The sequence below is a fragment of the Xenia sp. Carnegie-2017 genome, unplaced genomic scaffold, assembly GCF_021976095.1.
Source record: "Xenia sp. Carnegie-2017 unplaced genomic scaffold, XeniaSp_v1 HiC_scaffold_23, whole genome shotgun sequence".
Taxonomy (NCBI): Eukaryota; Metazoa; Cnidaria; class Anthozoa; order Malacalcyonacea; family Xeniidae; genus Xenia; species Xenia sp. Carnegie-2017.
This window is the reverse complement of record NW_025813486.1, coordinates 7,469,344-7,494,001: the sequence shown is the minus strand read 5'-3', so window position 1 is coordinate 7,494,001 and position 24,658 is coordinate 7,469,344. Positions and strand designations below refer to the sequence as shown.

General features: G+C 34.2%; 3 protein-coding genes across 6 annotated transcripts; 2 read left to right on the top strand and 1 right to left on the bottom strand.

Annotated features, from left to right (window-relative positions):
* Positions 1-7,001: 7,001 nt before the first annotated feature.
* On the top strand, positions 7,002-24,455 carry LOC124449677 (TNF receptor-associated factor 5-like). Of its 3 annotated transcripts, none has more exons than XM_047000633.1 (8): positions 7,002-7,117; positions 17,956-18,032; positions 19,211-19,374; positions 20,797-20,848; positions 21,801-21,899; positions 21,965-22,129; positions 22,316-22,471; positions 23,539-24,455. In XM_047000633.1, exons 3-8 carry the CDS (start codon positions 19,229-19,231, stop codon positions 24,130-24,132), a joined length of 1,212 nt encoding a protein of 403 aa, XP_046856589.1. In that variant the 5' UTR covers positions 7,002-7,117; positions 17,956-18,032; positions 19,211-19,228; the 3' UTR covers positions 24,133-24,455. The 3 variants fall into 3 exon arrangements, with proteins under 3 accessions (XP_046856589.1, XP_046856588.1, XP_046856590.1); XM_047000632.1 differs by lacking the exon at positions 7,002-7,117 and adding an exon at positions 16,071-16,309; XM_047000634.1 differs by lacking the exon at positions 7,002-7,117 and adding an exon at positions 16,796-16,874.
* LOC124449024 lies at positions 12,058-13,166 on the top strand. Its single transcript, XM_046999967.1, has 2 exons — positions 12,058-12,361; positions 12,445-13,166. Exons 1-2 carry the CDS (start codon positions 12,058-12,060, stop codon positions 13,164-13,166), a joined length of 1,026 nt encoding a protein of 341 aa, XP_046855923.1.
* On the bottom strand, positions 13,061-16,024 carry LOC124449671. Of its 2 annotated transcripts, XM_047000624.1 has the most exons (6): positions 15,860-16,024; positions 14,580-15,662; positions 14,198-14,451; positions 13,931-14,064; positions 13,568-13,845; positions 13,061-13,495 (listed from the first exon to the last, which is right to left on the bottom strand). In XM_047000624.1, exons 2-6 carry the CDS (start codon positions 15,238-15,240, stop codon positions 13,422-13,424), a joined length of 1,401 nt encoding a protein of 466 aa, XP_046856580.1. In that variant the 5' UTR covers positions 15,241-15,662; positions 15,860-16,024; the 3' UTR covers positions 13,061-13,421. The 2 variants fall into 2 exon arrangements, with proteins under 2 accessions (XP_046856580.1, XP_046856581.1); XM_047000625.1 differs by lacking the exon at positions 15,860-16,024 and having other exon boundaries at positions 14,580-15,831.
* Positions 24,456-24,658: the final 203 nt, after the last annotated feature.

Sequence of the window (24,658 nt, the reverse complement as noted above, 5' to 3'; positions counted from 1 at the left end):
TAATCTGCTTTATTTGCCATACTTTAAAATGTACAATCTACACTGAAATTTGTTACTTTTGAAGGTAGCACAAAATTTATATTATAATTTCCGATAACTTAACAATCTCAGTGAGCAACATACTGTTTCAGCCTTTATTTCAACATAGAACAAAGCTTTTCGTGTCGCAGGAAACTAGTTATTTTGCACGAGAATGGTATTTAGAAACTCTAGTCAAGCTGTCGTAGAAAACTATAGGACATAATAACACACACACTCTGGCTTAGCTATTTCGCGTCTTTTCAGTCTTAAATGTGAAAAGTAATTTTCCGTCATCCGTTTTCCGCTTTAATTCACCACTTTTACGGCAGCGTGCACGTGTATCTATGACGTCATTAAAAGTGTAAGCAAAGTCAAAGTTCGGAAATAGAAAGCTTCTTACATTATGATGCAATAGTAAAAAGATATTGTGGCTCAGGAAAGGATTAGGAAACATTTAAAAGGATTCTTAGCCATTATCCAAATATGTTTAGAAAAAATACGCAAAACAATCCCATAAAATTATCGTAATGCTGGAGCCGCGCGTCGCGCTAAAAAATGAACTTAAGCGCTATAGAGATGTCCATTTACGGAGAATGTACTTAGGTTTGACGTTTACCTTTTCTTGCAAAGCATTAACTTGCTAACGATTATCGAGACATGATGTACACCAATTCCTGTGTAGAAAAGTCTATTTTCTCTCTACTTTTGCCAAGAACTATTTTAAACACGCTTATTTTATATCTTTGTATTTTGAAATAGCGTTTCCATTGAAAGAAACAGAGAGAGGAGTCGTGTAGAAATTATTGAAGGTTTCCTCAACAGTTGAATTTATGTAATTTCATACCAAATAAGCTGCGTGTCATCTAAAACCTTTGTGCTTAGCCGATATTTTTAATTACTTGAAGACAGCTATAACAATCATTAATTTTTCCCGTTTGCAATGTACATAGTTACAAACATGGAATAGGCATTAGACACATGTACTAAGCAAGACTATATTTATGATACTCCATTGAGATTGATAGGTGACAAGATATCTCACAATTCATCGTGAGGGAATTTTTTAAGTCGTTTTCCGTTATCATGTTGAAATTATCATTCAATGGCACATCGTTGATAATTACTTGCGTTTGGCAAATTTTTTTCCTTATCAAATTCTTCACAATATTTTTTCACGCACAGAGCCGAGAAAATACCAGTGCTGGTGTCAAATAACCGGGAAAAAAAAGCGAACCAATTAAGGTCGGTCATTAAACTGTTGTTTGACAGTTTATAAAAGATAAAATAAGATTATAGGAGCACTAAAGTATGAAAAAACAACAACGAAGGGCTTGATTATATGGAGGCGAGCTGGCCCGGATAGCGAATAGCCTCAGACAGTATATAAACTACATTATTACATGAACACATAATTACATGAGAGCGCATTACAATATATATAGAAGTGTGAATAATGTGGCCGAGAGTAGCTAAATGAGATGAATATTTTGAATTGTTTTCATGTTTTCATTGAAATGTATTGTTATTATAAACACGCGATTTTTCGCGCGCCGTAGTTTCTCCAGCCGGTTAGCCATATATCATGTCGATAAAAGCTTTCTCGTCCAGCGGGCTAGCTCGCCTTCTTATATAATCAGGCTCTAAGTGTTTTCACTTCGCCGCTATTTGCTTGGGTGCTGCTATTGCGAGACTGTATACGACGAAGCTTAATTTATTGTGCGAACTTTAACATTGTTAACATTTTCAATGACGTTATAGGCACTTAAAGTGGTGAATTAAAAAAAAACATCAAAGGCAAATCAAATCTAAAGTTCGTTTTTCGCGTGTCCATTTAATTTAGTTCAATGGCGCGGAGAGACATGCACAAGTGCAACTCTTCACGACTGTCCACGACGAGTATTTCTCAGAATGCTCACAGAATAGTATTCTGCAATAGACGTTTCATTATAGACATTCTGAAATCTATTACGTGCTGTTGACATAAGAGAGTAAGTTTGTTTATATTTCTTTAAGCGACATTATGGCTAATGTTTCTTTTAATTTGCATCATTCGTATTTTTGTAAAGTTATTTGTTGTGGGAAATCATGCCGACGTGAGGTTTATATTAAATACAATAGATACAAACATCTTAACTATGGATATCATCACCGTTGTACTGTCGCAATTACCTCCATTATTACAATACATTGGCATCATTAAGTCAGTTGTAAGTTGAAACATGTCTATTTTATAAAAATTGTTCATTTTAAGGATTTGCCTACGTAAGTAAAAAGTAAGAAAATCCTTTGTGTCAAGTCAAGTGAGCCAGCCATTGGGTTCTATGAAATGTCAATAGAAATAGAATTCAGACACAGCAGCATAGTTGATGCAGGAGTGCTCAGAAGTCTGTTTTGAAGAGTGCATCCTTTATATGGTCAAATATTTTTCTAACTTGGACGAGTCATTGCAATGCGTCACTGCAATTTGCTTTCTTGGAAGAAGCCAATCACTAATATTTTATAAGTTATAACATATTTGTGAAAGTGCAAAACTAGGGTATGTGACAACAGAAAATATGACTCATAGTAATACATTTAACAAGAATACATTGATTGCCTTGTGTTAAGGGATTTGAAAAAAACTTCAGTTGTGGCTATTAAATTTTGACAAAATTAAATGCTGAATCTGGCCATTTCATTGCTTCATATGATTTTGACAGGATTTTGGGATTAACTAATATGGCTAAGGGCATTTTCAGTCATTGAATATTCAATAAAATGTTTTTTGCTGCTTTACTTACAGAAACAAGTTTTATCAGCAGTTTCCCTAATTTGTGGTAATTTGTCAGCTCAAAAAGGTAAGTGATGCAGTGCATCTTTTGTTTTTTCTATGTTTATCTCAATTTATCCATTTTATTAGTTCCATCCTTAGTGTATGTATTCCTAAACTTCTAAAACCCAATTTTTTCCCTACCCTGTTTTAAAACCTAATTTTTGCTTTCCTTGAACCTAATCCTAACCTTATAGCTAACCAGGGTGGATCCACTTCCTTGTCTGACTTTGGAATTTTGAGTCCTGAATGTGTGAGCCACTATAAAGGGTTGTTTAGGGACATGCGTACTACCAAAGATAGTATTTGGTACTACCCCAGATAGTATTTGAAATTTTGACTCTTGGCAGAGATATTGTTTGCATTTTGAAGGTTTTATTTAGAAAAATCTTGGACGTACCTAGGCTCAATAAATGAATTCATGAACTTTTCCCTAGTTTTTATTTTTATTGTGAAAAGTAATTCTCTTCTTTGGATATCTCTGGACAGAGAAAGCTTTATTTATGCTCTATCTTTGCATTGTTGCAACTCACAGAAAAAATCGTGTTAAGTCTTCTGTTTTATACTGAAGATGTTGTACACATTGTGACATTAAACAAGCTAGAAAGTGATGTTTATACACCTTTTCGATGAAAGCAACGAGTTCTGTATTATACATGTAATTTATTAAAGTAAACTAGCATTACAACAAACCGTATACTTAATTTTTGCTTCAGGACACAAACTTTATAGTACTTTCATAATTCTTATCATCAAAACACAGAAGTATTTGCATTACATGACTAAGATGCAATTTTTATAAAAAGTACTTATATTGCCTTTGAAGTGCCATGTTAATTTCATAAATTTTACTAAATTGTTGATTTACAGCTCTTCAATACATACAACACAATTTGCAAGCAAAGCAATGCAATATATCTAAAATATGCAGTGTTTGTTTTGGCACAATTTTTTGTGTCATCTTTATGATTTTATCTTATCTTGTATAATGCATTCACAATGATTCCACCGCTTTTTTTGACCTCTTTGGAAACTGCAATGTTATCAAAATGGTGAAATATATCTTTTATTTGAATAAGATGGCTTTTTATGCATACATGATTATATTAAGAAATGTTGTTTGTCATTAAATGATCATGGTTACGTATTTAATTGAGTATTAAGTTTGTATAAACTATTTAGAAACAAATAAGAATGTGAAAAATGATTTTACGTTTTCAAATTATTGTATTTTAACAACTGTAGATTTAATTTACATGTTAACTGCATCTGTTCTCTCTCTTCTGCAGAGGTTTTTGAAGTAACCTGTCATTTCTGATCATTGCAACGTTATCATCAACTAATCTGCTAACGTTGAAGTGCTTCATTTTTACTGGCAACTATGGGATGTTGCATTTGCTTTTGGGTTTGTTACTTAATTAAGCAGGGGGGCTAATAATATTCATATATGCACATACTTTGTATTGTTTTGTATTGAAATCAATCATTATTACAGATTGTACAATATTAATATTTAAATATAGCGCCCTTATTTATCAAGCTTTGGCCGCCCTTGTATTGAAGATACTTGTATCTTCTGAACTACAATCTTCTGTTTTGTTCGTTGATGCTTTATTTCATTATGTTTCTATTGAATACAGTACATGGTATGCTTCATTTAATGTTTGTTGTTCGTTTTATTCACATAATCAGTTGTACAAGGTTATAAGCCTAGGCAATATTTTGTATTGGTCTCTGCCCAAAGATAAATCTATTTCCATTGGTGCACCCCAGTACAGATGATGTAATCAGATGATCACAGTATCCGCAACTCCCATTTCTATTATCCTAATTGCCCATAGCATAATACTTACAATAATTAGGCACTTTGAAAAGCACGATGGTTGATATAATTTTCAAAGTCTACTATTCCTGCAGTAGGTAATACAGGTTGGTGATGATGAATGAAAATTTCGCAGCAGCTGCCTAGCCATGTGGATTGGGCATGCCATGAAACTTCAAGCATGAGAGTAAAAAATTCTGAAGATTCCATTTCATAATATATTTCATAAAAGTATTGAAATGGCGTGTTTAATATGCAAGAAAACATTTTGTTTGAACATTATAGCTAAAATTTTAAAACATAGTAAATGTCAACCACCAATTTTTATCGTCTTGTTTATTAGCCTGCAACAAAAAAGGGCACATTAATTCCGATATTTGTTTAAAATATTTGATACAAAGCGTGGAAGGAAAATCACGAACAATTTTTGTAAATCTTATTGGATTATGCAACTCATTGGTCTGTTTACTATACACAGTTCATGGAAGACTGCGAATGTTCTCAAATGTTCTCTATCTTATCTACACTGTCGAGATTAGAGTGCACCCTCGCTGGCGCTCGTTTGAAATGAATAATATCCATATTTCATGTGGATTGTTCCAAAAGCGAATGTTCTACGAAATTTGAGCACCATTGGTTGCACTTCCTTGATTTCGGTGAAGAATAACTGTTGCCTGCTGCGATTTTTTATGAGTATTTTTCGGCAATATTTTTCATTCCATAAACTCTAACTATATTTTCGATCTAAAATAAGTGTTGCCAAATGAAATTTAAAACTATAAAAGGAGGTACGATGTGTACATGTGGATAGCGTGGTAAATGTGTTGTCACAAAATGAACATAATTCAAAAAGTAATACATATTTAAGTAATTTACATCAAACTTTAAAAACTGCTTAAGTTTTCAAAAATGTGCTTCATGCTCACACGAATCATACACTTGCCGAATGTCAACACTTTGCTTGTCACGTTAAAGGTCGCGTGCTCAAATCATAGAAACTCAGGTCCTTTGTCACTCGACCGATAAATGTAAAAGCACATGACTTGTAATGATTTTTCATGGAAGCGTCATTGGTATTTCTATTTTTGGAGAAACGGTAGTGTACTTTTGTCATTTTTTAAATAATATTTTAAAAATACTAAATTTCTGACGATTTTCGCACATTGGAAGGGAGTGTGAGTATATCATTGTGTACAATGTATTTTCTGCTCATTTCTGAAACGTATCATATAGCATGTCTGATTTTTAATGTCATTCAACATTATTTAAATCAGGGGCGGATCTATGGTATGTCAAATCAGTCACACGACTAATGTTTATAGTTCAGAAATTACTTATCAAATTTAACGATTAAAATTTTTTGCGATCATTGAATTTCTGATGTATAATCGTTTGAATTTCATTGTCAAAATTCTGTTTTACATCTGAAATCTTACGTAAATATCACGTTAGCAAACAGATCAGTGGATTTTAACGTATCTGGAATTATATTAACTGACCGATAAGCGTGGTGGCTCGACTGGTTCGACCGATAATGGAGTTCAAGAACGGCTAATTAAAACCATTCCATTGGTCAATAGCCAGATCAGTGGACGATCTGGAATAATGTCAATCGATAAGAGGAGTGGCCGGACCGATAAGGGTGTCTAATTGCTCTCGTGTAATTGGTTCGTTTAAGGTTTTATCTTACTGTGTAATTGGTTTGACCGATTTCGACTGATAGCCAACTGAGGTAACATTGTCATAACATACTGTCTGAATTAGTGTTGCCAAATCGTGAACACTGTTCACAGATTTGTGAAATTTTTGCTCTCTTCATGAACATTTCATGAATGTTAAAAGTTTTTAAACTTTTTTTGAACTTTTCTAAATATTACGTATTTTTGTATTTTCATCATTTTCATAAAGAATGTATAGATAAATCATAGTTCAATGAAAAGAAAATCTTCATAGCTCGACAGTGCTTTCAAAACAACGACGATTTTCAGATAATCCGATGTTTTTCGAATAATTCCGAGGGTTTTCGAAAATTTCCGAGGTTTTCCGATAATCTTCGAGTTAATCCGTTAACTTCCGATCTTAAAAATTAGATGTAATATGAACTTTTTGCAATTTTTGTGAACTTTGACGCAAGCGAGCATGAATATTTTAAAATTTCATCTGGCAACACTGATCTGAATTGAATGTTTGATCGTTTCATAGTAATTTGCAAAAGCATGATAGAAACTATAATCAGCGCCACCGCAGAAATTTAGGAAAATCTTTTACAAATTCACATATTGACATGAATGCTGCTGTCCAGATTGCGATTTTTTTCAAGAGGGTGAAAAATTTATGAAATTTATGAATGAATTGTAAATGTTCGGGCAAAGACGCGAGAGCCGAGAGACATTTCAGTCATTGATGTTGAAAAGCAAGCCATCATTTTGTTAGAGATTTCTCAGCAGAAATTTACATCCAAAATCGTAAGTAAAGGATAACTGAAGTGTATGCATGAATGTAAAATATCAAAGTCAATTTATGCGAGTGTGTGATGCGATTTATGTCAATATGGTACGGTGGCCCATAAGGGACACAATACTTCCATGCAAAATATTATGTTTTTCATTGAACATTTAATATTTCCACGCAAAATACTATGTTTTCCATGGAACATTTAATATTTCCGTGCAAAATACTATGTTTTCCATGGAACATTTAATATTTCCGTGCAAAATACTATGTTTTCCATGGAACATTTAATATTTCCGTGCAAAATACTATGTTTTCCATGGAACATTGTTGCTTCGCCGTACAATATTGCTTGTTTTCCGTGCAACGTTCAAACATGTGCGCGCGCATATTAAGATCTAGAAATGGATCAAAAACATTGTGATCGAAACCATCGAATCCATCGAATCGAAGAATCGAACCCAATCGAACCAATATGGCAGCTTGTAAACATTGTTTAGTAGAGTTTCCTTGTCAAGTTCACATTACGTTTTGTCCTTCATGTGGAATTACACAAACGGGTAAGATATTTCTTAAATACTAAATTCTGTTTATCCCTTAAAGACCCAAAGTAAAAAAAATTTGAAAAAAAATTTGAATTTTTGAATTTTTATTGAAAATAGTGCCAATATGCAAAGTTTAAAGAAAAATTTGAAGATTTTTATAGTTAGAGCATATTTCTATGCTGTGACATATTTGTCACATTGGGCATTTAGGTGCGTTTTACTCTAATATTTTGCTGAAACATGCAATTTATAAATAACAACAATTTATATGCTAAACCCCAAAACTCTTAATAAAACAGCACCCATAAGATGTCTATGAACTATTTATAGTAAAAAATGGCATTTTTAATGTATGTCAAGTATAAACTGATTATTCTTCATATACAGTAACTAAAGTGTTATCGCCTGGTATGATATTCCAGATAACAGTTTCTCTCCTTGTTGAAACACAAGTAAACTTTGCACATTTTAAACATAATATAAGAGCAATTATTTTTACAAAGCTTGCAGCCTTGCCGGTTTTCATTGTCCCATTCTGGCATGTGGTCGACACAATCATATCTCACATTATCTACCGGTACTGCGGTTGGTCGCTTTCTAAATGGTGGAGATATGGTGTCTGATGGACAACCTCTTTTCCTGCTTTTCCCAGCCTATAACAAACCTTCAGCAACCAAGGCTTGGAATTTGCTAAGCTTCATGAATTTACCATTTTGCTGATGCTTGCGATAAACAAGCCATGAGTTGACCAAGGCAACTGTCAAGGTGTGGTACCAGATGTACAAATACCATCTTCGGGACCTGATCGAATATCGATAGAGAGAGCAGAGCATGTCCATAAGATCAATTCCTCCCATGAATTTGTTATACTCATTAACTATCTCTGTTTTGCTCCATCTCTTTGCCACTCCCATTGGCTGTGTTCCAATGGTGATGGCTCTGGATCTTGCACTATGTATTCCTCACCTAGGAAAGGCACTTCTGGTGCATCAAAACCATGGCTCCTCCATCTGTATGTATATTTTTTTTGAGAGGAGCTGGAGGAATTCTTCCGCTTTTGTAATTCAACCAAAGGGACATTGTCAATATCTCCACTGTCACTTTCATCACTACTATTTTCTCCTTGCTGAATATTACTACAGCCTTCAACCTCTTGGTCATTTTCAAGAGTGTATTCTTCTTCAGAATCCCCATCACTGAATTCAAACTCGCTATCACTTTTGTCAATCAACTCTAGTAGATCATTTACTGCATAAGCTTGTCGACTTCTTCGCATACTTACATATGAAACTGTCAACTGAATGAACTAAGAAAAGCTATGAAAAATATTATTAATTTGTAATAATAGATATTATTTAATTTGTAATAATAATATTTACAGAGAATACATAGATGTATAATAATAATTACACAAATGATAATTACAAAATATGGCAATTTTTCTACTTCATTTCAATAATGCCTTTCAAGGTACTTAAATGACCAATGTGACATATTTGGCACGTCTCAATTCAAACGCAATCCACGATGAAAATTTTTTATTTTAATGCCAGTATTCAACTATATTTTATACCTTAAATATAGCTTGTTTATATGAAACCGTTAAAAAGTTATAGCTTTGCCCTTTAAGTGCAATTTCTACCGCGAACAACTCAAGGACATCAATACAATGTTCGAAGCGTGATGGCAGCCATTTTTAAATCGAAATATATAGTGTTTGTCCCATTGAGTTCTATAATAACTGGAGGGGAAACGTCAACAAAATTAGTATAAATTATTAGCGCGCGGCCGCGTGGTCAAAAACATGGCGGATTTTGGTGGTCAAAGTCAGCGGAGAGACGCGGGCTCATGAAATAAAATTTTTGTCGCCCACCCTGATTTGACCACCACGATTGCGAGTATAGAAAACATCAAAACTATTTATTTTCCTAACATAAACACTTTTTTAAAACTTTATTTATTAAACTGCCAACTTCTGTGGTTTGGGGATGCTGAAATAGCGACAGAAAAGGAACATTTCTTGACTCCGGTAAGTAGCACAGTATTAGTTTTACTATTTTGTTTTTAACACGATACTTGAAGAGTGTTTCTACTACTAAGTTTTAATTTAAAGTTATTTTGGTCCAGTCTTGTTTGTTCTTCACTTAATCGCTCGCCAGACGTGGCGAAGCTGTCAATTTTTATCGAGTTTTGCATCCATCTTGTATCATGATCAAGGCATCAAGCTAAACTCTCCTGATTTGAATTGAGTTTACCTCCCAAAAATGGGGCATAATTTGTTCATGTTTTTTGAAAAGATGAAGGAAAGTTTACAACAGAGTTGTGTTGAAATTGAATGCAGTGCCATGCAAAATTAATGAGAACTATGGTATATGTTGTATAATAAAATAACTATTAAACTGTTTGCCTGCTCAATTTGACTGACTGTGTAGTGTAGACAATTATAATGGGATTGGAAAGTTGGATTTATGCAAACAATTTTAAAGTACTACTTAGCGTTTCTGTAAATGAAGTATTTATTGTTATAGTAAACAGGTTACTACTTCAAAACCAAGATAAAAGTAGTGTGTTGAACAATGTGCTAAGATTTGTTTCTACCTTGAAATTTTTGTTCAACAATAGCTTATGATTATATCATTAATATGCATGAAAAATTAAACATATTATTATCTCATCTCATTAAATCCATACTTGGTATGATTCCAGGTGATCCACAAATTCACATCAGATGCATTGGTTACAAAGTTGAATGTAGAAGAAGCAAAAATAGATGGCAAAGAAATTCTTTGTGTCTTATGAAGAATTAGTAGAAATCAATAAAAAGAATTCTTTGAGCAAATTGTAAACAAATTTAAATTTGCTCATGGTCAAGCAACCTAGTCAAAGAAGCAAAGTCTGTCTTCAACATGTGACCTTTCCAATTATTTAGTTTCTTTGTACAAAATACTATTTTCAGGAAACTTGATTTGTAAGTCTTTCATTAATATTTTTTTACCAAGAGATAAAAGGAACTAATTCAAAGGCTTGATGTAAAATACAAAGATTTAACAAGTTGTTTATTATTAAATTCCCAAATGTTAGTATGTACATATAAATAATTAGTATTGGTAGCTGTAAGTTGTTTAAGCAAAACAGAAGAGTAGTAGTGCTCGAAGGGGTTAGAATTTTTGAAAAATTATATCTTGTTCATGACATATATTACACAATTCCAAAAAACTGTAAGTAATGCACAATAATATCTATAGAACTTGATAAATTTCTTCAGCTACACTGTCAAATAACTATTTTGCCTTCATGCAGCAATAGACAGTGTTTTTGTCAGAGAAACCAATGCACTTTAGTTTCCAAGTTTGTAATTTCAATGGAAAATTAATGTAGTTCTGTTCAGTAATAGATCCAAGATTCTGCCAAGCTGTTTATAAAATACAAATTACCAAGCAACAGTGTCATGGTGTTTTGAATTTTTTTTCTCATATTTGTAGCTGTTCTAGTTCAACATACTTTCTTTATGAGTTTTCAGTAGATTATCAGGTAATGACAATACACTTATGATACTTATCCATGGTAAATTTTCAGTTGACTTATGTCGTAGGCTGAAGCAAACATTTTCTCGCTTCCTTAGGAGCATTTTTTACACAGATTTATCCATTTGAAGCAAGAAAAATAGGTGCACCAAACTGTTTACAAACAGTCAAACACACAAAAGCATGAAATAATGTATAAGTTTGACGAGATTGACAGGTCTAGTAAAGATTGCCGTTTGATTTTCACTTTTAAAAGGTTAAAATGTCATAAAATAACTTAAATGTTACAGCCAAAATATTCGTTTCTCTACCGTCGATTTTCTTTATTTTGATGTGTGTGTGTACTGTGTTTTTCACGCAATGCTGAAGCATTATTTTCACATGATATGCTGTCGGTATCGTAATCGTTTTTTTTTCTCACTTGTTTTCGTTTAACATAAACAGTATTAGAAATCAGGAGGGAGTGAATATTGAAAAAAATTTTTAAAGTGGAAGTTTTGACCACCAAAATCCGCCATTACCGCCATGTTTTTGACCACGAGGCCCAGGCCCCTTTGCCCCTCCAGGTCTTATAGAGCTCAATGGTTTGTCCCCCCCGTTTATTGAGTTTAATGATTTAATATGGCGGCCAAGAGTGCCATATATGTCACAATGGGTATTAAAGAAAGAAAATAAATATTTTAAAACAAGGACGTTCCCATAATAAACATGTGACATATATGTCACCCCGGGTATTTAAGGGATTTATTATTCACATGTGGCCTTAAATGCGATATAATTTTGTTAACAACAGAGAATGAACGAGAAATTATTGAAAATTATTTTCATGCTGGATATAAATACGACCTCATTGTTTGTTTGCTGATGAAGAAACATGGTATTGAAATGACTGTTCGTACTCTCAAAAGACGTTTGAAATCATATCATTTGTCTCGTCGAAATGAAAACATATCTGAGGACAATGTGAGAACCCTTCTCAGGCAAGAAATGCAAGCTGCTGGAGGTTCATTAGCCGGTTATCGGAAGATGTGGCACATTCTTCGAATTCAACATCATGTGCACGTTCCCCGGAAACTTGTTGCGACAATTCTAAGACAACTTGACCCAGAGGCAAGTATTAGAAGAAGAAGGAAAAGGCTTCAAAGGCAGTATATTTCTCAAGGTCCAAATCAATGCTGGCATATTGATGGTATGTTTTTTCATGTAAAATTTGTTTATATATCTACTTCAGTGACATAATTTAGCATATGAATTATAAGTGACTACCAACAGGATATGATAAATTGAAGCCATTTGGTTTTCCTATCCATGGTGCTGTTGATGGCTTCAGCCGGAAGGTTTTATGGTTGGAAGTGGTAAAGTCAAACAATGCTCCTGAATCAGTTGCACAGCTCTACTTGGATGCTGTCAGAAGATACAGAGGTTGTCCACTTCAAATAAGATCTGATTGTGGTACTGAAAATGGTGTGATTTCTGCTGCTCAATGCTATTTTCGAGCCAATGATAGTTGGCCAATGGAAGGAGAACAAGCTCATACATTCGGGACATCTACCCATAATCAGAGAATTGAAAACTGGTGGTCACATCTTAAAAAGTCATGTACAAGTTGGTGGATCCAGTTTTTTAAAGACTTTGTTCAGCAAAGGCAGCTGAACTTGTGTGATGACAATGTTAAACAATGTTTATGGTTTGCCTTTCAAAGTTCTCTTGATGAAGTGCAATTATATTGGAATACACATCATATAAGACCGTCAAGACATGAAACTGTCTCTGGAGTACCTGATATATTGTTTTCCATCCCAGAGCAATATGGAGGCTTTGATTGTCTAGTCCAAGTCCCTGATGAGAAGCTGCAGGAAGTTGAAATGAGAATTGCACAGCAAGAAACTGAAAATGGGAAAATATTCCAAGACTATTTTAATTACTTAGTGGACATTCAACAACTAGAGTTTCCAGAAGACTATAATGATGCTACAAATATTTTGATAATTTGATGAGTTATGTGTAGTTAATATGCAGTACTTAAGAAGTTTGCAAAAAGTATTCTTTTGACAACAGAACAATATCATATGTACATTGAAGGACTTTGTTTTCAAGTTCATATAAAACCAAATCCCGAATACTCCAGTAAGGCATTGTCCATCGCTAAGTCAAAATCATTAGTATTATCAAAGTGAATTGGAAAGCAGATACTTGGGTCACATGTAGCAGCAGATGGACGGCATTTACAATTCGCAGGGCAGCCATGCTTAAATTTGACAGTGATGTGCTTTTCTGCTCCCAGTGATGAATCTGTACAGCGTTTTTAATGATGTGCTAGTGTCTATAAAGGAAAAGTGTTTAAGACAGTCAAAAGCCATTAAAGTAGGTACAATTGCATTTATCTCTCATTCACCTTTTGTGTCCAATTCTTGAATATAGTCACAAAAAAATTTGCGGACATTTATTTCCAATTGCTTTTTGTTGCTTCCTTCCGGGCTAAACTCCACAGTCATATTTTCAAGAACAATGTCTGCAGTCAAGCAAAAATTAGCAACACCATCCAGTGTAAGCATTGATGCCATTATCTCCTGGTGATGTTGAATATGCTGCAGAACCCCAAAAAGTGTAAGACAAGTTTTTAATTTGTCCATCATTGCCAGCATATGGCCAATTCCTGCAATTATAATCGACCTACAACAAAAGATATTGATGTGTCAAAAAAGATGAACAATGTAGATTGAACTGTATGTATGAAAACATGACCATGGTTTTATACCGAATAATGTTGTCTCGTGAGGCCAATTTCTCCTTGGAGGGAACACCCCTGTAGCCGATTGATTGCAGAATGTTCATCATGTCATCTGAGCAAAGCAATGTCCTCAGCTCCTCATCACTCTCACATTTAACTAACTGAATGCAATTAAGAATGCTATGGTAATAAGTAGAACAAATGAGAGTTAATTTTTTCTATTCTTTAAGCGCAGCTTTGAGATATTTTAAAGTGAAATTTGCTTGCTTTTCTCAATGAGTGCATATTTTTTACCTTATCAATTTCATCTTTGAAATTAGCATTATGAACCAACTCCAACCAGTTGTTGGCCTGTATGCTATTTACCCCTTCAGCCACATAATTAAATACATTCTTTAGCAAGAAGCATGGGGCTGGTCCTCCCTGTGCCAGAGAGGATGATATTAACTCACCAGCAACCATGAAGTCTTTATTTGCTAGTGCTCGTGCACTAAACAGTGGATAACCATTTGCATCAAACAAAGTTGGCTTAATGTGTTGTAGGACATCTGTCAATACAATGAAACAGACTTAGCATTAAACAAGGTATAAAAACAAATATTCAAATTACAACATATTGGTTTCTTTGCACAGTTGTACAGTATGAATTGAAAAAAATCTTCACTGATTTTCTCACCTGTGAAAAACTCCCTCCTTGGGCCACCACCATCAATAGAAGGTTCACCAGCAAAACAAATTTTAAGATTTCCTCCTTCAGCAAACCATTTTCGTTTCCATGCATCCACATAATCTGCAAAAGCTAATCGCCTACGAATAGTAACTCTGTTGGTAGACAATCTGTTAACATTGTCCTGAATTAGATGAACCACTTCTTGCATAGTGGCAACAGTTGGCTGTCCAGTTTCCTCTTCAGCAATGAGTGTGTTTTCCAGGTTATTTTGATTGTCATCTGATAACTTGCCAATTGGGTCTATCCACCTTTCTGCACACATGTCTGCATGAGCCTCTATGTCTGCATGTGAATAGTATCCAAGACATGTAGGGCATTGATGTTGCAATAGATATTTTTCTATTCCATGCTGAGACAATTGTCCTTGTGACATACTACAAACTTGAGACGTTGAGGTAAATGAACTTTGAGAAGACAAAGAAGAGGATTGGAGGATTTTATTACTTGCATCTTCATTGAAATCCCCACAGCCTGTTGTGGCCAATGACTTTGATGTAGAAGGTTGAGACTCATGATACTTCATCGAAATCTCTTCAAGTTCCTTGTCAGAACTTTCATCAGAAATTGAATTTTCAAAATCATCTTCTGTACATAGCCAGAAATACATTTTGGACTATGGCAGCAACAAATCTTCTTTATATTTTGAAAGCACAAATGGTATGTTGGTCTGGGGTAAATACCTCACAATTGACATGTCATTATACAAAAGAACATATTTGTTATACTTGTTAAATTGTTTATGATGTCTTGAATGTTTATCAATTGCTTTTTCAAGAAGAGCATTTCCATCAACATCTTCAACAACTGCAATTGTTATTGTCCTTGACTTCACTCTTACCAATACACCATCTCCATTTTTGTCTTTCACAATGCCAACCTGCACCTTCACCTCTTTTGACAACTTTGCTTTTTTTCCACCAGGTTTTGGCTTAAATTTTGATGATCTGTCTTCCTCTTTCTTCTTACGAAACTCTTCAAATGAAAGGGGCTTTACTCCAATGGTCTTGCTTAGAGGTTTTGAGCCTATTTCTGTGTTTAAAAACAGTTTGAAATATATCGTTTAAGAAAATAATACAACAGCCAAAAATATGAGAAAACATATGAGAAGAATAGGGATAGATAAGAAGATTTTAAATAAATAAAAAGTAGAATGAACAACTTCCATTTTACAATTGAACGAACGTTTGTGCACTTGTATTTTATAAACTATAGGGTTGTGTACTTACCGACATCTGATAATGCACAAAATCCACAGTTGTGGCAAAATTTGGCTTTATCCAAAAGCTTTGTTCCACAACTTTGGCAGAACATTTTGCTATAAAAATTCCACTTTCAGACTCGTGTTTTATGAGATTCAATGATTAGATTTACCAAATAGATTTCCTCGAAACTTCAAGCAACTGCATTATATTCAATTCATGCGCGCGCACAAGTTTGAACGTTGCACGGAAAACAAGCAATATTGTACGGCGAAGCAACAATGTTCCATGGAAAACATAGTATTTTGCACGGAAATATTAAATGTTCCATGGAAAACATAGTATTTTGCACGGAAATATGAAATGTTCCATGGAAAACATAGTATTTTGCGTGGAAATATTAAATGTTCAATGAAAAACATAATATTTTGCATGGAAGTATTGTGTCCCTTATGGGCCACCGTAATATGGCGTATGGTAAGCAGATTAATGCTTCTAAAATTGTTGTTGCCGAAGGACTTTTAGCTATGATTTCTTTAGTGCTTGGGGAATCTTGGCCGTTATGGCAGCGAAATCCTACATTCCTGCAAATATATTTCAATGGACAAAAAATCTGTAGCCATAAGGTGTCATGGTATTATATACCTTATTATAAACAAATGTTTTGGGCTTTTCAGTTTATGATCATTGATTATTCAATCATTGGACAATTATACTACACATTGTTTAAGATTTGAGAAAACTAATATTGATTACATGATAGACTGTTTACTATAACCTGTGATTATGACTCTTTCAGATCCATGAAGTTTTTTATTTTGACAATTTGACTGGGATAGTATTAAACCTGAGCTATTTCACATACATGAAATGTTGTCCCATGTCACATATTGTCCCCTTTTCTAACTGAACACCTCATGTAGAGATGTCAAGGTGTGTTGATCTACGGCTCATATTCGATTGTTTGCCATGATGTGTTCCTAGGTATGCAGATAAGCCTTGAAATTTGGCAAAACAGCCAAGTATTTTTCATGATCACTAGGTAATTTTTCTGATGATCATTATAATTTTTAAACTAAATTATTTTAGATTTACATTTTAACTAGTTTTGATTCTATGAAAAGATATTTATCATAACCAGTAAGCTTGACAAATGAACCAATTTTAACATTTATGTAATTACATGTTTAAAGACATGCTGTTTACATTCTGTTTTTATTAGCAAGTACAATGCTACTGGTAATTGCTATATAGCACAACTTGCATGGACTTACAGAAGATAATAGTCTACTGAAAGGCTTCATAAACTTTAATGGCATTAAACTGTCCTTAATTGCAAAATTTCCTCTCTGATACTTATTGTTTAATCTTTGGCAGAAAAAAAATTTGATTTTTTTCTCAAAAAGTTAATTTTCTGCCACTGTAAGTGGAAATGGGTTAAGGGTTCAATAAACTTGCATGGTTTGAAGTCTGAGCTTTTTTACATCTATGAACTCTCCCTTGTAGTACCTCAATTCTAATTTAACTCATTACATAGAGGTGTGAATGGGGGCTACTAGGGGGGTCTATGCCTGACAATTTGGTAGAAATTTTTAAAGACTATCTCTGTTTTGAAATAGAATTGTTGTAAAGTAAGATTTATCCTCCTAAGCATGCTAATGACCCTTAACATTTGGCAAAATATTCAAGTATTGTTCACTTTACAGTTTTTTTTTTGAAAAAAACAATGTCCACACAAAGCATTTTGTATTGCTCTAAAATGCTGAAAATGGCATTCCCAAGGCTTTGAAATTCAAAATTTCTCACTCTTCCGAGCGCTCGCTACTCGTTATACGAATTTTCCTGTAAAGTATTAATACACAAATGAATTGAGAAAAAAGCAATTATGATTTGTGTTCTGTGGAGCACACTTCAAAAATATTTTCCACTAGGCTACCTATGCTATAAGTAACAGAATTTAACATAAAAGCCCATCATGACACAATGACATTGAAAAATGTCTTATCGAAATCAAAGCACCTCATGTCCCCCTTTAAAATCATTCTTTATCCATCCCTGTCTTGAAGTGAATGCACTAAATTTATCCCCAGTTTCACATTTCACATTTTGTGTCTTTTTTTAAGGTGCAAAGAAAAATTGATTCCTTCTGTGTTCTAACTCAATCACTAAACTTGTAAGATACAGGGCCAGGACTCAAGTGGTAAGTTACCTTTTCTATTCTATGCATACTATTAAGTCAAGTTAATCTTGCAATAGAAGGGATAAAACATCACCCAGATTGTAAAAAATTGAATGCATGATTAGGCACCATACCACTATCATACATAAGCCTACATACGTAAAATATGCTGGCATTGGCCAGATTTGTGAGCAACAAAATTTTATTCATGACCATGGTATCAGGGTGTCTGTACAGAGAACATGTTCATTTGAAATGTGAGTGTCCATCTATTATAGGAAAAACACCTACACTTTTAGCTTCTTGCTTTAAATTTAATGATGTTTGAATGCCATGTATTTACAGGCATCATGGTGAAAGCTATTACATAATTTATTTGTTTCGTGTGTTCATCCTTAAAATGGACATTAATGCCACAGAATATTTACATACAGGTCATTTCTAGTGATTTTTGTGATTTGCATTTGTCAAGGGCAATTTTCTTTGCTGAGTGTCAATGAATCATGTACAGTGTTAACATAAAAGTCACTCAAAGTTAAATTAAGATAATTGAATGTAACTATAGCAGAAGATAGCCAGTATTAACCAGTCAACCAACAATCAAACAAACCATGACTTTCCATTTAAACTGTGACCAAAGGTAGGGGATGGGTGGCTATGGAGGTTGCAGCCTCAAAATGATTAAGATGGAGGTGCCAAGACCCCTCCATTATTCAATTATTCATTGTTACAAAGAGCTTTTCAATGTTTTTTTTTCTTAAATAAGTTCCTGTTCGATAATGGAAAACAATTGACTTTTAAATGGCCTCTCATACTTTCTGTCTCTCTCACACATAATGACCTAATGAAGCTGAAACTTTGCTTAATAGACTGAATGCCAAGCGCCTGCTACGACGTTTCTTGTTATTTGCTACACCGCTCTATACAAAACGTCTTCTGCTGTCACTGACTGTGACAGTAAAAGCTCTTATTGTTGGTACAACAGCGTTAAGAAAGTGGAAAAAGCAAAAAAAATCAAGGCATTTAAACATATTTTAAAATCCTGATCACGTAAGGTGCATTTGCCCAAACGTCTTTTTTATTTTTCAATAAACTGCAGGTGGTTTTCTCTTTTCTTCGGTATTTAAAGAAACGTGGTGTTTGTGTTTATTTTTTGGTATGCTAGTTACGTGTTTTAAACTTTTTTTCTTTGAAAACAGATTTTGACTTTGTTAACGATGCCTGGAATCAAGATCCGTGATGAAGATCAAGAAAAAATCCCAGCGAAGTATATTTGTACTTACTGTCATCACCTTCTCATAAATCCAATGCAGACCTCGTGTGGACATTTGTTTTGTAAATCTTGTATGGACATTATTCTTGGGTAACGTCATTTTTTAAGTAATAAATCATCCATAAAAAGTTATAGTAGTTATCATACATGATCTTTCAATAGACCATGATTATGCATCCCAATATCGTATCACATTTCCCAAAGTATTCCTGCTTATCATTTTGTTCAATTAAGTCGGGAGTTTTAGCAAGAGTACGACTACGAGAACGAGTACGAAATTTGACCGTGTAAGGGAATGGCACGAGGAAGGTTGTTGTCGTTATCGCTTCGTCTAAATTTTGCATTAGTTGTAAACAACAGAACGAGCCTTTTTATTGTGTAAAACACCGACGTTTGCGAATCAGCTACGGCTCTATTTGTCATTAATGATATCAATGAATCGGTAATACTGGTTTTGCGAGAATATAGGACTCTTTAGACTGAAAAATCTTCACTATTTTAAGTTTTAAGTACGATATTTTTGTACTATTTTATTGTTTGTTTACCTTTCACTTTCCGTACGAAATACATGAAAGTTTTGCAGGTCATATTTTCCTTTTTAATGTACATCTGCGCTCAAAAAGGGTTCTAAATTAAAGCCTGGATGCTCGAAAATAGTACTGTAAACTAATTTCTTACAGAATGAAGAAATATACCTACTTTCTTTGCTTAAAAAGACATCGTAGTCGCGACTACAAATTTTTTATAAAACATCGTACTCAGATTGATGACGGCTACGTGTTTTTGTTGTCGCAACAATGTTTTCGCGCCAAAATGACGTAAATCGTGCTCGTAGGGTTAGCACTATTTTCCACCCAGCAAACCGCCCTTTATTTTGAAATATAATATTTTACACAATATAATATTTTACACAATCTAATATTTTACACAATATAATATTTTATATACACAATCGTCGAAAACGACATATTTTCCAGCCTGGATTATAAGTTTATAACTTAAGGTGGTTGCATTTATACTGCAACATTTATCTGTAAATATTTTCATATGTTGATATTAAAAACTGTATTATAAAAATATAAAATTACTCGCCATCTCAAAACGACCTAAAACACCAGTGCATGCATGGTTTCCTTTTACCTTTTGGTTCTTTCCCATTAGCCGCCATCTTTAATTTTTTCCGATTGTGTAAAGTAAAGGGCGGTTTGCTGGGTGGAAAATAGTGCTAACCTGCTCGTAGTCGTACTCGTAGGCTCTGCTAAAGCTCCCTATTAGATCTCTTGATACGACTTTGGTTAAAAACTGTTGCGTAGGAGACTAGGGAGAGCTCATCATACTCATATTTTTACAATCCTAAATAACAGCTGCTTTCCTAGGAACGTAATTTATCACAACATTCATGTACAAATACTGACCACCACCCCCCCTATTTAATTGTCGAACTGGTTACGCTATCCACTCTACGAAATTGATCATTCTTGTTAGTAGTTTTTGTCTTTTTTCAATCTGTAGAAATCCTGATCCAAAATGTCCTGAAGATAAAGAAAATTTGACCAAGGAAAACGTAGGTGAAAATATTGCAAAGATTTGACAGAAAATTCAATTACAGTCTTGTTGCTATCGATCATTAGCGCAGCCATCCCGCAAGTTTAGTCCTGCTTTGTAAATTTTAGTACATAATATTTTCCATATTACAGGGTTGTCAGTTAATGAGCAAAGAAAAATTAGCATAGCACGACTAAATAAGCATGTTGGCTTAACAACTATAATTATAATTACTCTTTGAGTTCTAAAAAATAATACATCGATTTACGTATATTGTCGTGTCTTGTGACATAGGTTATCAAAGCTACGTGCAAACGTTCTCAATATGTTGACTCAACATGCGCTAAACATTGTTTTGTGTTTGATGAGTGATGCTAAACGATGTGTGTAAACGCTCTCAACATGTTGAGTCTTCAAATGATATCGCGTAGGATCATGAGATAAAATACTCCACCATTAGCGTATATACAGGTACATAAACGGTTCAGTGACCAGGTAAATAACAACAATATAAGCTGCACAGGTAGTGTGCATGCTTTCGCTCACCATGTTGAGTGTGCTGTTTTAAAAACCAGAAGTTTCATTGCGCTATAAACAAAGTTGAAGTGCGGTTTGGTGACCATGGAACAAAACAAATGTTGAGTGATGTTGAGTGGAAATTTTGAGCAAGTTCAAACTTCACTCAACAACGCTTAGCACCGCTTAATAGCTACTACTCAACTCTCCTAAACACGGTGTTGAACATGTTGAGCTCGTTGTTGAGTCTACATGTTAAGAGCCTTTGCAATTAGCGTTAGTGCGTCGGTGAATTCTACTTCAAAAAAGTTTGCCAACAGTTCTTATAAGAAATTTACGTTACTGTTTCATTTAACGTCTAGTGCAAACTTGCATTTGAGTGAAGTGAAGTGACTCTGTCTTTTGCTACATTTAATCTTGTTTCATAAAAGATCAATTTTCATGGATCCCTCTAGGTTTTCCTGGATGCTTTCACGAAGCGTGAATTAAAAAGGATTCAATTACACTGTCCATCTGAAGCGTGTAAATGGTTTGGTACACACGAAGAATTGGAGGTGAGTTGGGCAGAGAAATTTATCAAAAAAGTGTGGCATTTTCACTTATAAAGTTTTTTCCTTAGGGTCATTCTCAAGTTTGTAAGCATGCGCTCATCAGCTGTATACATAAACAGTGTAACATTCAGCTACCTCGCTCTCTCCTTGACGAACATTTGAAGAATGAATGTGAATATCGAAATGTAAAATGTGAATATTGTGGTAAAGATGTCCCGTATGCTTCACTTAAGGTGCGTGCATGAATCACAGGAACACAGCAAGTTGAGATAAATATTTTGTGTCGTAATAAATATCTCTTTATTGTCTTTGTTATTGCTTAGCAATCACTATCAATTTCTTTTGACCGCCTTTTTAGAAAGGAGACCAAACTTCATCCATTAAATTGTCGTTGCTTTGTATTTCCTTTTAACATGTAGGATCACAAAGAAAATGTATGTGGATATTATCCCGTGATTTGTAAATATTGCAATCAAATAATACCGAAGAAAGATACTGAACACCATGAAAAGACGACTTGTAATGAAGTGCCGACAAAATGTGAATTTCAAGCCATTGGATGCAGTTATGACAAAGTAAGAATGTTTGGACTACTTTATAATTTCATGTTAGCAACGAGATAACGTTTATTCAATGCAAGTTCAAAAGAGAGAATCAGAGGTGTTGCATAATGAGTTGGTTGAAAAATTTGTAGAAAAACCCAGGAGGCTAGCTTTTCTTTATAAATTGATGTTCTTATAATGCACGGTACTTCATTGAGAACATTAAGCATTACTTTAAAGAATAAAGCCGTCCCTGTCTACCTGCCCCAATTTAAACAAGTGTAAACTAAGAAGTGGAATGCTAAGAACAATCTCTCCCTATGCATTTTAGGAAGTGTCGTTTACTATGTTATTTTTTGTACTAATCCAAATTTCTTCTGTTTATTCAGGGGCAGTGATGAGTTTGATTCATTGTGCTTTAGGGGACAATTGTCTCCTGCGTAACTTTTCACTGAGCCGCCTTTAGTACCTCTTTAACTAGTTGAAGTTTTGACAATTGCCATATTAAGAATGCAGCTAATAAAAACATGTTTTTATAACGTATTGTACAAGAAATATTTCGCCCTGCAAATCGCAGGAAATGTTGTTTCCAAGGCTATGGATTTCAAAATTTTCAAATTCGGCGCGACACGGGTAGGCGGGAGTTAATATTTTTCCTGGCTACGCCAATGTTCACCAGGCCATTCAAACACTTGACAAATTTCCATAAAGGCATCGACCAATCAGAGCACGCGTTTGAAATTTGTTATTTTGTTATGACTATTGCCAAAATTTAGAACTTCAAAACAAAGATAAGCACCACCGTTACCAATATTTTGAGTATAGAAATGAAATTATGGTAACGTCCAGTTATAAGCAGCTGCACAACTTATTTATTTGTTATCAAACAGGTTTGACCTGTCAGAAAGTTGATTTGTATAGGTTCTCTGTTTGAAAACGGGGCATGTTTGTTCATTCTTATTAATTTAATGATTTCAGTGCTTAGAGGGAACAAAATTTGTTCTTCATCATATTTAGATTAAAATTACCGAAGTTAGTTGCAAGTAACGCTAATTTGTGGAAAATAATGCTTTGCCATTATCTTTTTCTTTTTTTCACAGACTTTAAAACGAAAGGAGATCCGTCAACATATGAATGACAATATAATTGATCACGTGAGCGCCTTGTTGCGATATGTTATGGCATTTGTTACACAGTTAAGTAACTATACACCGCGTCCAGAGTTTACCACTGCTATTCAAAACCTGGGCGACCGAATCACTGCTGTTCGTGCGATTCTTTCAGACAAATTTTTGATGTTGGTTGGAAAACTTACAGGCTTAGAAAGGAGAATTGAGAGTCTAGAAAGTCGTTATGGGAGCAATAATAATAACACTCAATTGTCTGTAGATGGTTCCTCGATGCGTGAAAGGATTGAAACCCTCGAGCGGCAAGCAAGAGATAATTCATTCATTATGGTACAGTTTTACGAGCGTTTCGACCATATTGACGAATCATTTGCGCGAATTCAAGGCATGGCTGACCAAGTCCCTACTTTTTTTGTCAATCTCTTTGAAAAAGTGGAAATTTTGGAGCGTGAAGTGAGAGCTAATACATCTACTATACAATGGACTAGCGAGCGTTTGGACGAGGTAGACGAGTTACGTGTGCAAAACCCGGTTATGGGAGCCCAAAATGAGGCACGCGAACTTTGATGAAATCATGCAAAGCAATTATTGCTATTTTTAGTAATTACTTGCCAATTATTATTATTTTTATAAATGATTTTTATTCTATTCAGTTTCATACTTTAGTAATTTTGAAGAATGTTCATTGCATTGTAAATGCAATTTAACATGCAGCTTTGATATAGCAAGATCATAAAATGATGTCCATTTATTTGTAATTTATATTACTGTAAGTTTTATCTGAAAACTCCATACATAAATAAAGAGTCTGTGAAGAGCTACCGTTTCTATGTTCTGTAAGTACAATTAAATAAATAAAAAGAAATTTGCTAATTAAATGTAGCGTAAGGAGCCACGTCCACCAGTTCCACATTTGTTATTTTGAAAATTTTAGATTTTATTGATTCATGATAACCACAATTATAAATCTGACCCATAAGTACGCTGAACTAGCTAATCGCAATGCGAGGGTCCTGTGATTGGAAGGAAATAGAAAACTAGAACAGTGTGGACTCCTTAAAGAAATCCTTCCAATCCTTAATGCCGAGAAAAA

Excerpts from the sequence above, each read along its gene's own strand:
- LOC124449677 (XM_047000633.1), top strand. The coding sequence starts at position 19,229 with ATGCCTGGAATCAAGATCCGTGATGAAGATCAAGAAAAAATCCCAGCG. Across the intron at positions 22,130-22,315 it reads TCCCGTATGCTTCACTTAAG|GATCACAAAGAAAATGTATG; the intron begins GTGCGTGCATGA and ends TTTAACATGTAG. Across the intron at positions 22,472-23,538 it reads TTGGATGCAGTTATGACAAA|ACTTTAAAACGAAAGGAGAT; the intron begins GTAAGAATGTTT and ends TTTTTTTCACAG.
- LOC124449671 (XM_047000624.1), bottom strand. The coding sequence starts at position 15,240 with ATGTATTTCTGGCTATGTACAGAAGATGATTTTGAAAATTCAATTTCT. Across the intron at positions 14,452-14,579 it reads AAGGAGGGAGTTTTTCACAG|ATGTCCTACAACACATTAAG; the intron begins GTGAGAAAATCA and ends TTGTATTGACAG. Across the intron at positions 13,846-13,930 it reads TCACGAGACAACATTATTCG|GTCGATTATAATTGCAGGAA; the intron begins GTATAAAACCAT and ends CTTTTGTTGTAG.
- LOC124449024 (XM_046999967.1), top strand. The coding sequence starts at position 12,058 with ATGACTGTTCGTACTCTCAAAAGACGTTTGAAATCATATCATTTGTCT. Across the intron at positions 12,362-12,444 it reads TCAATGCTGGCATATTGATG|GATATGATAAATTGAAGCCA; the intron begins GTATGTTTTTTC and ends GACTACCAACAG.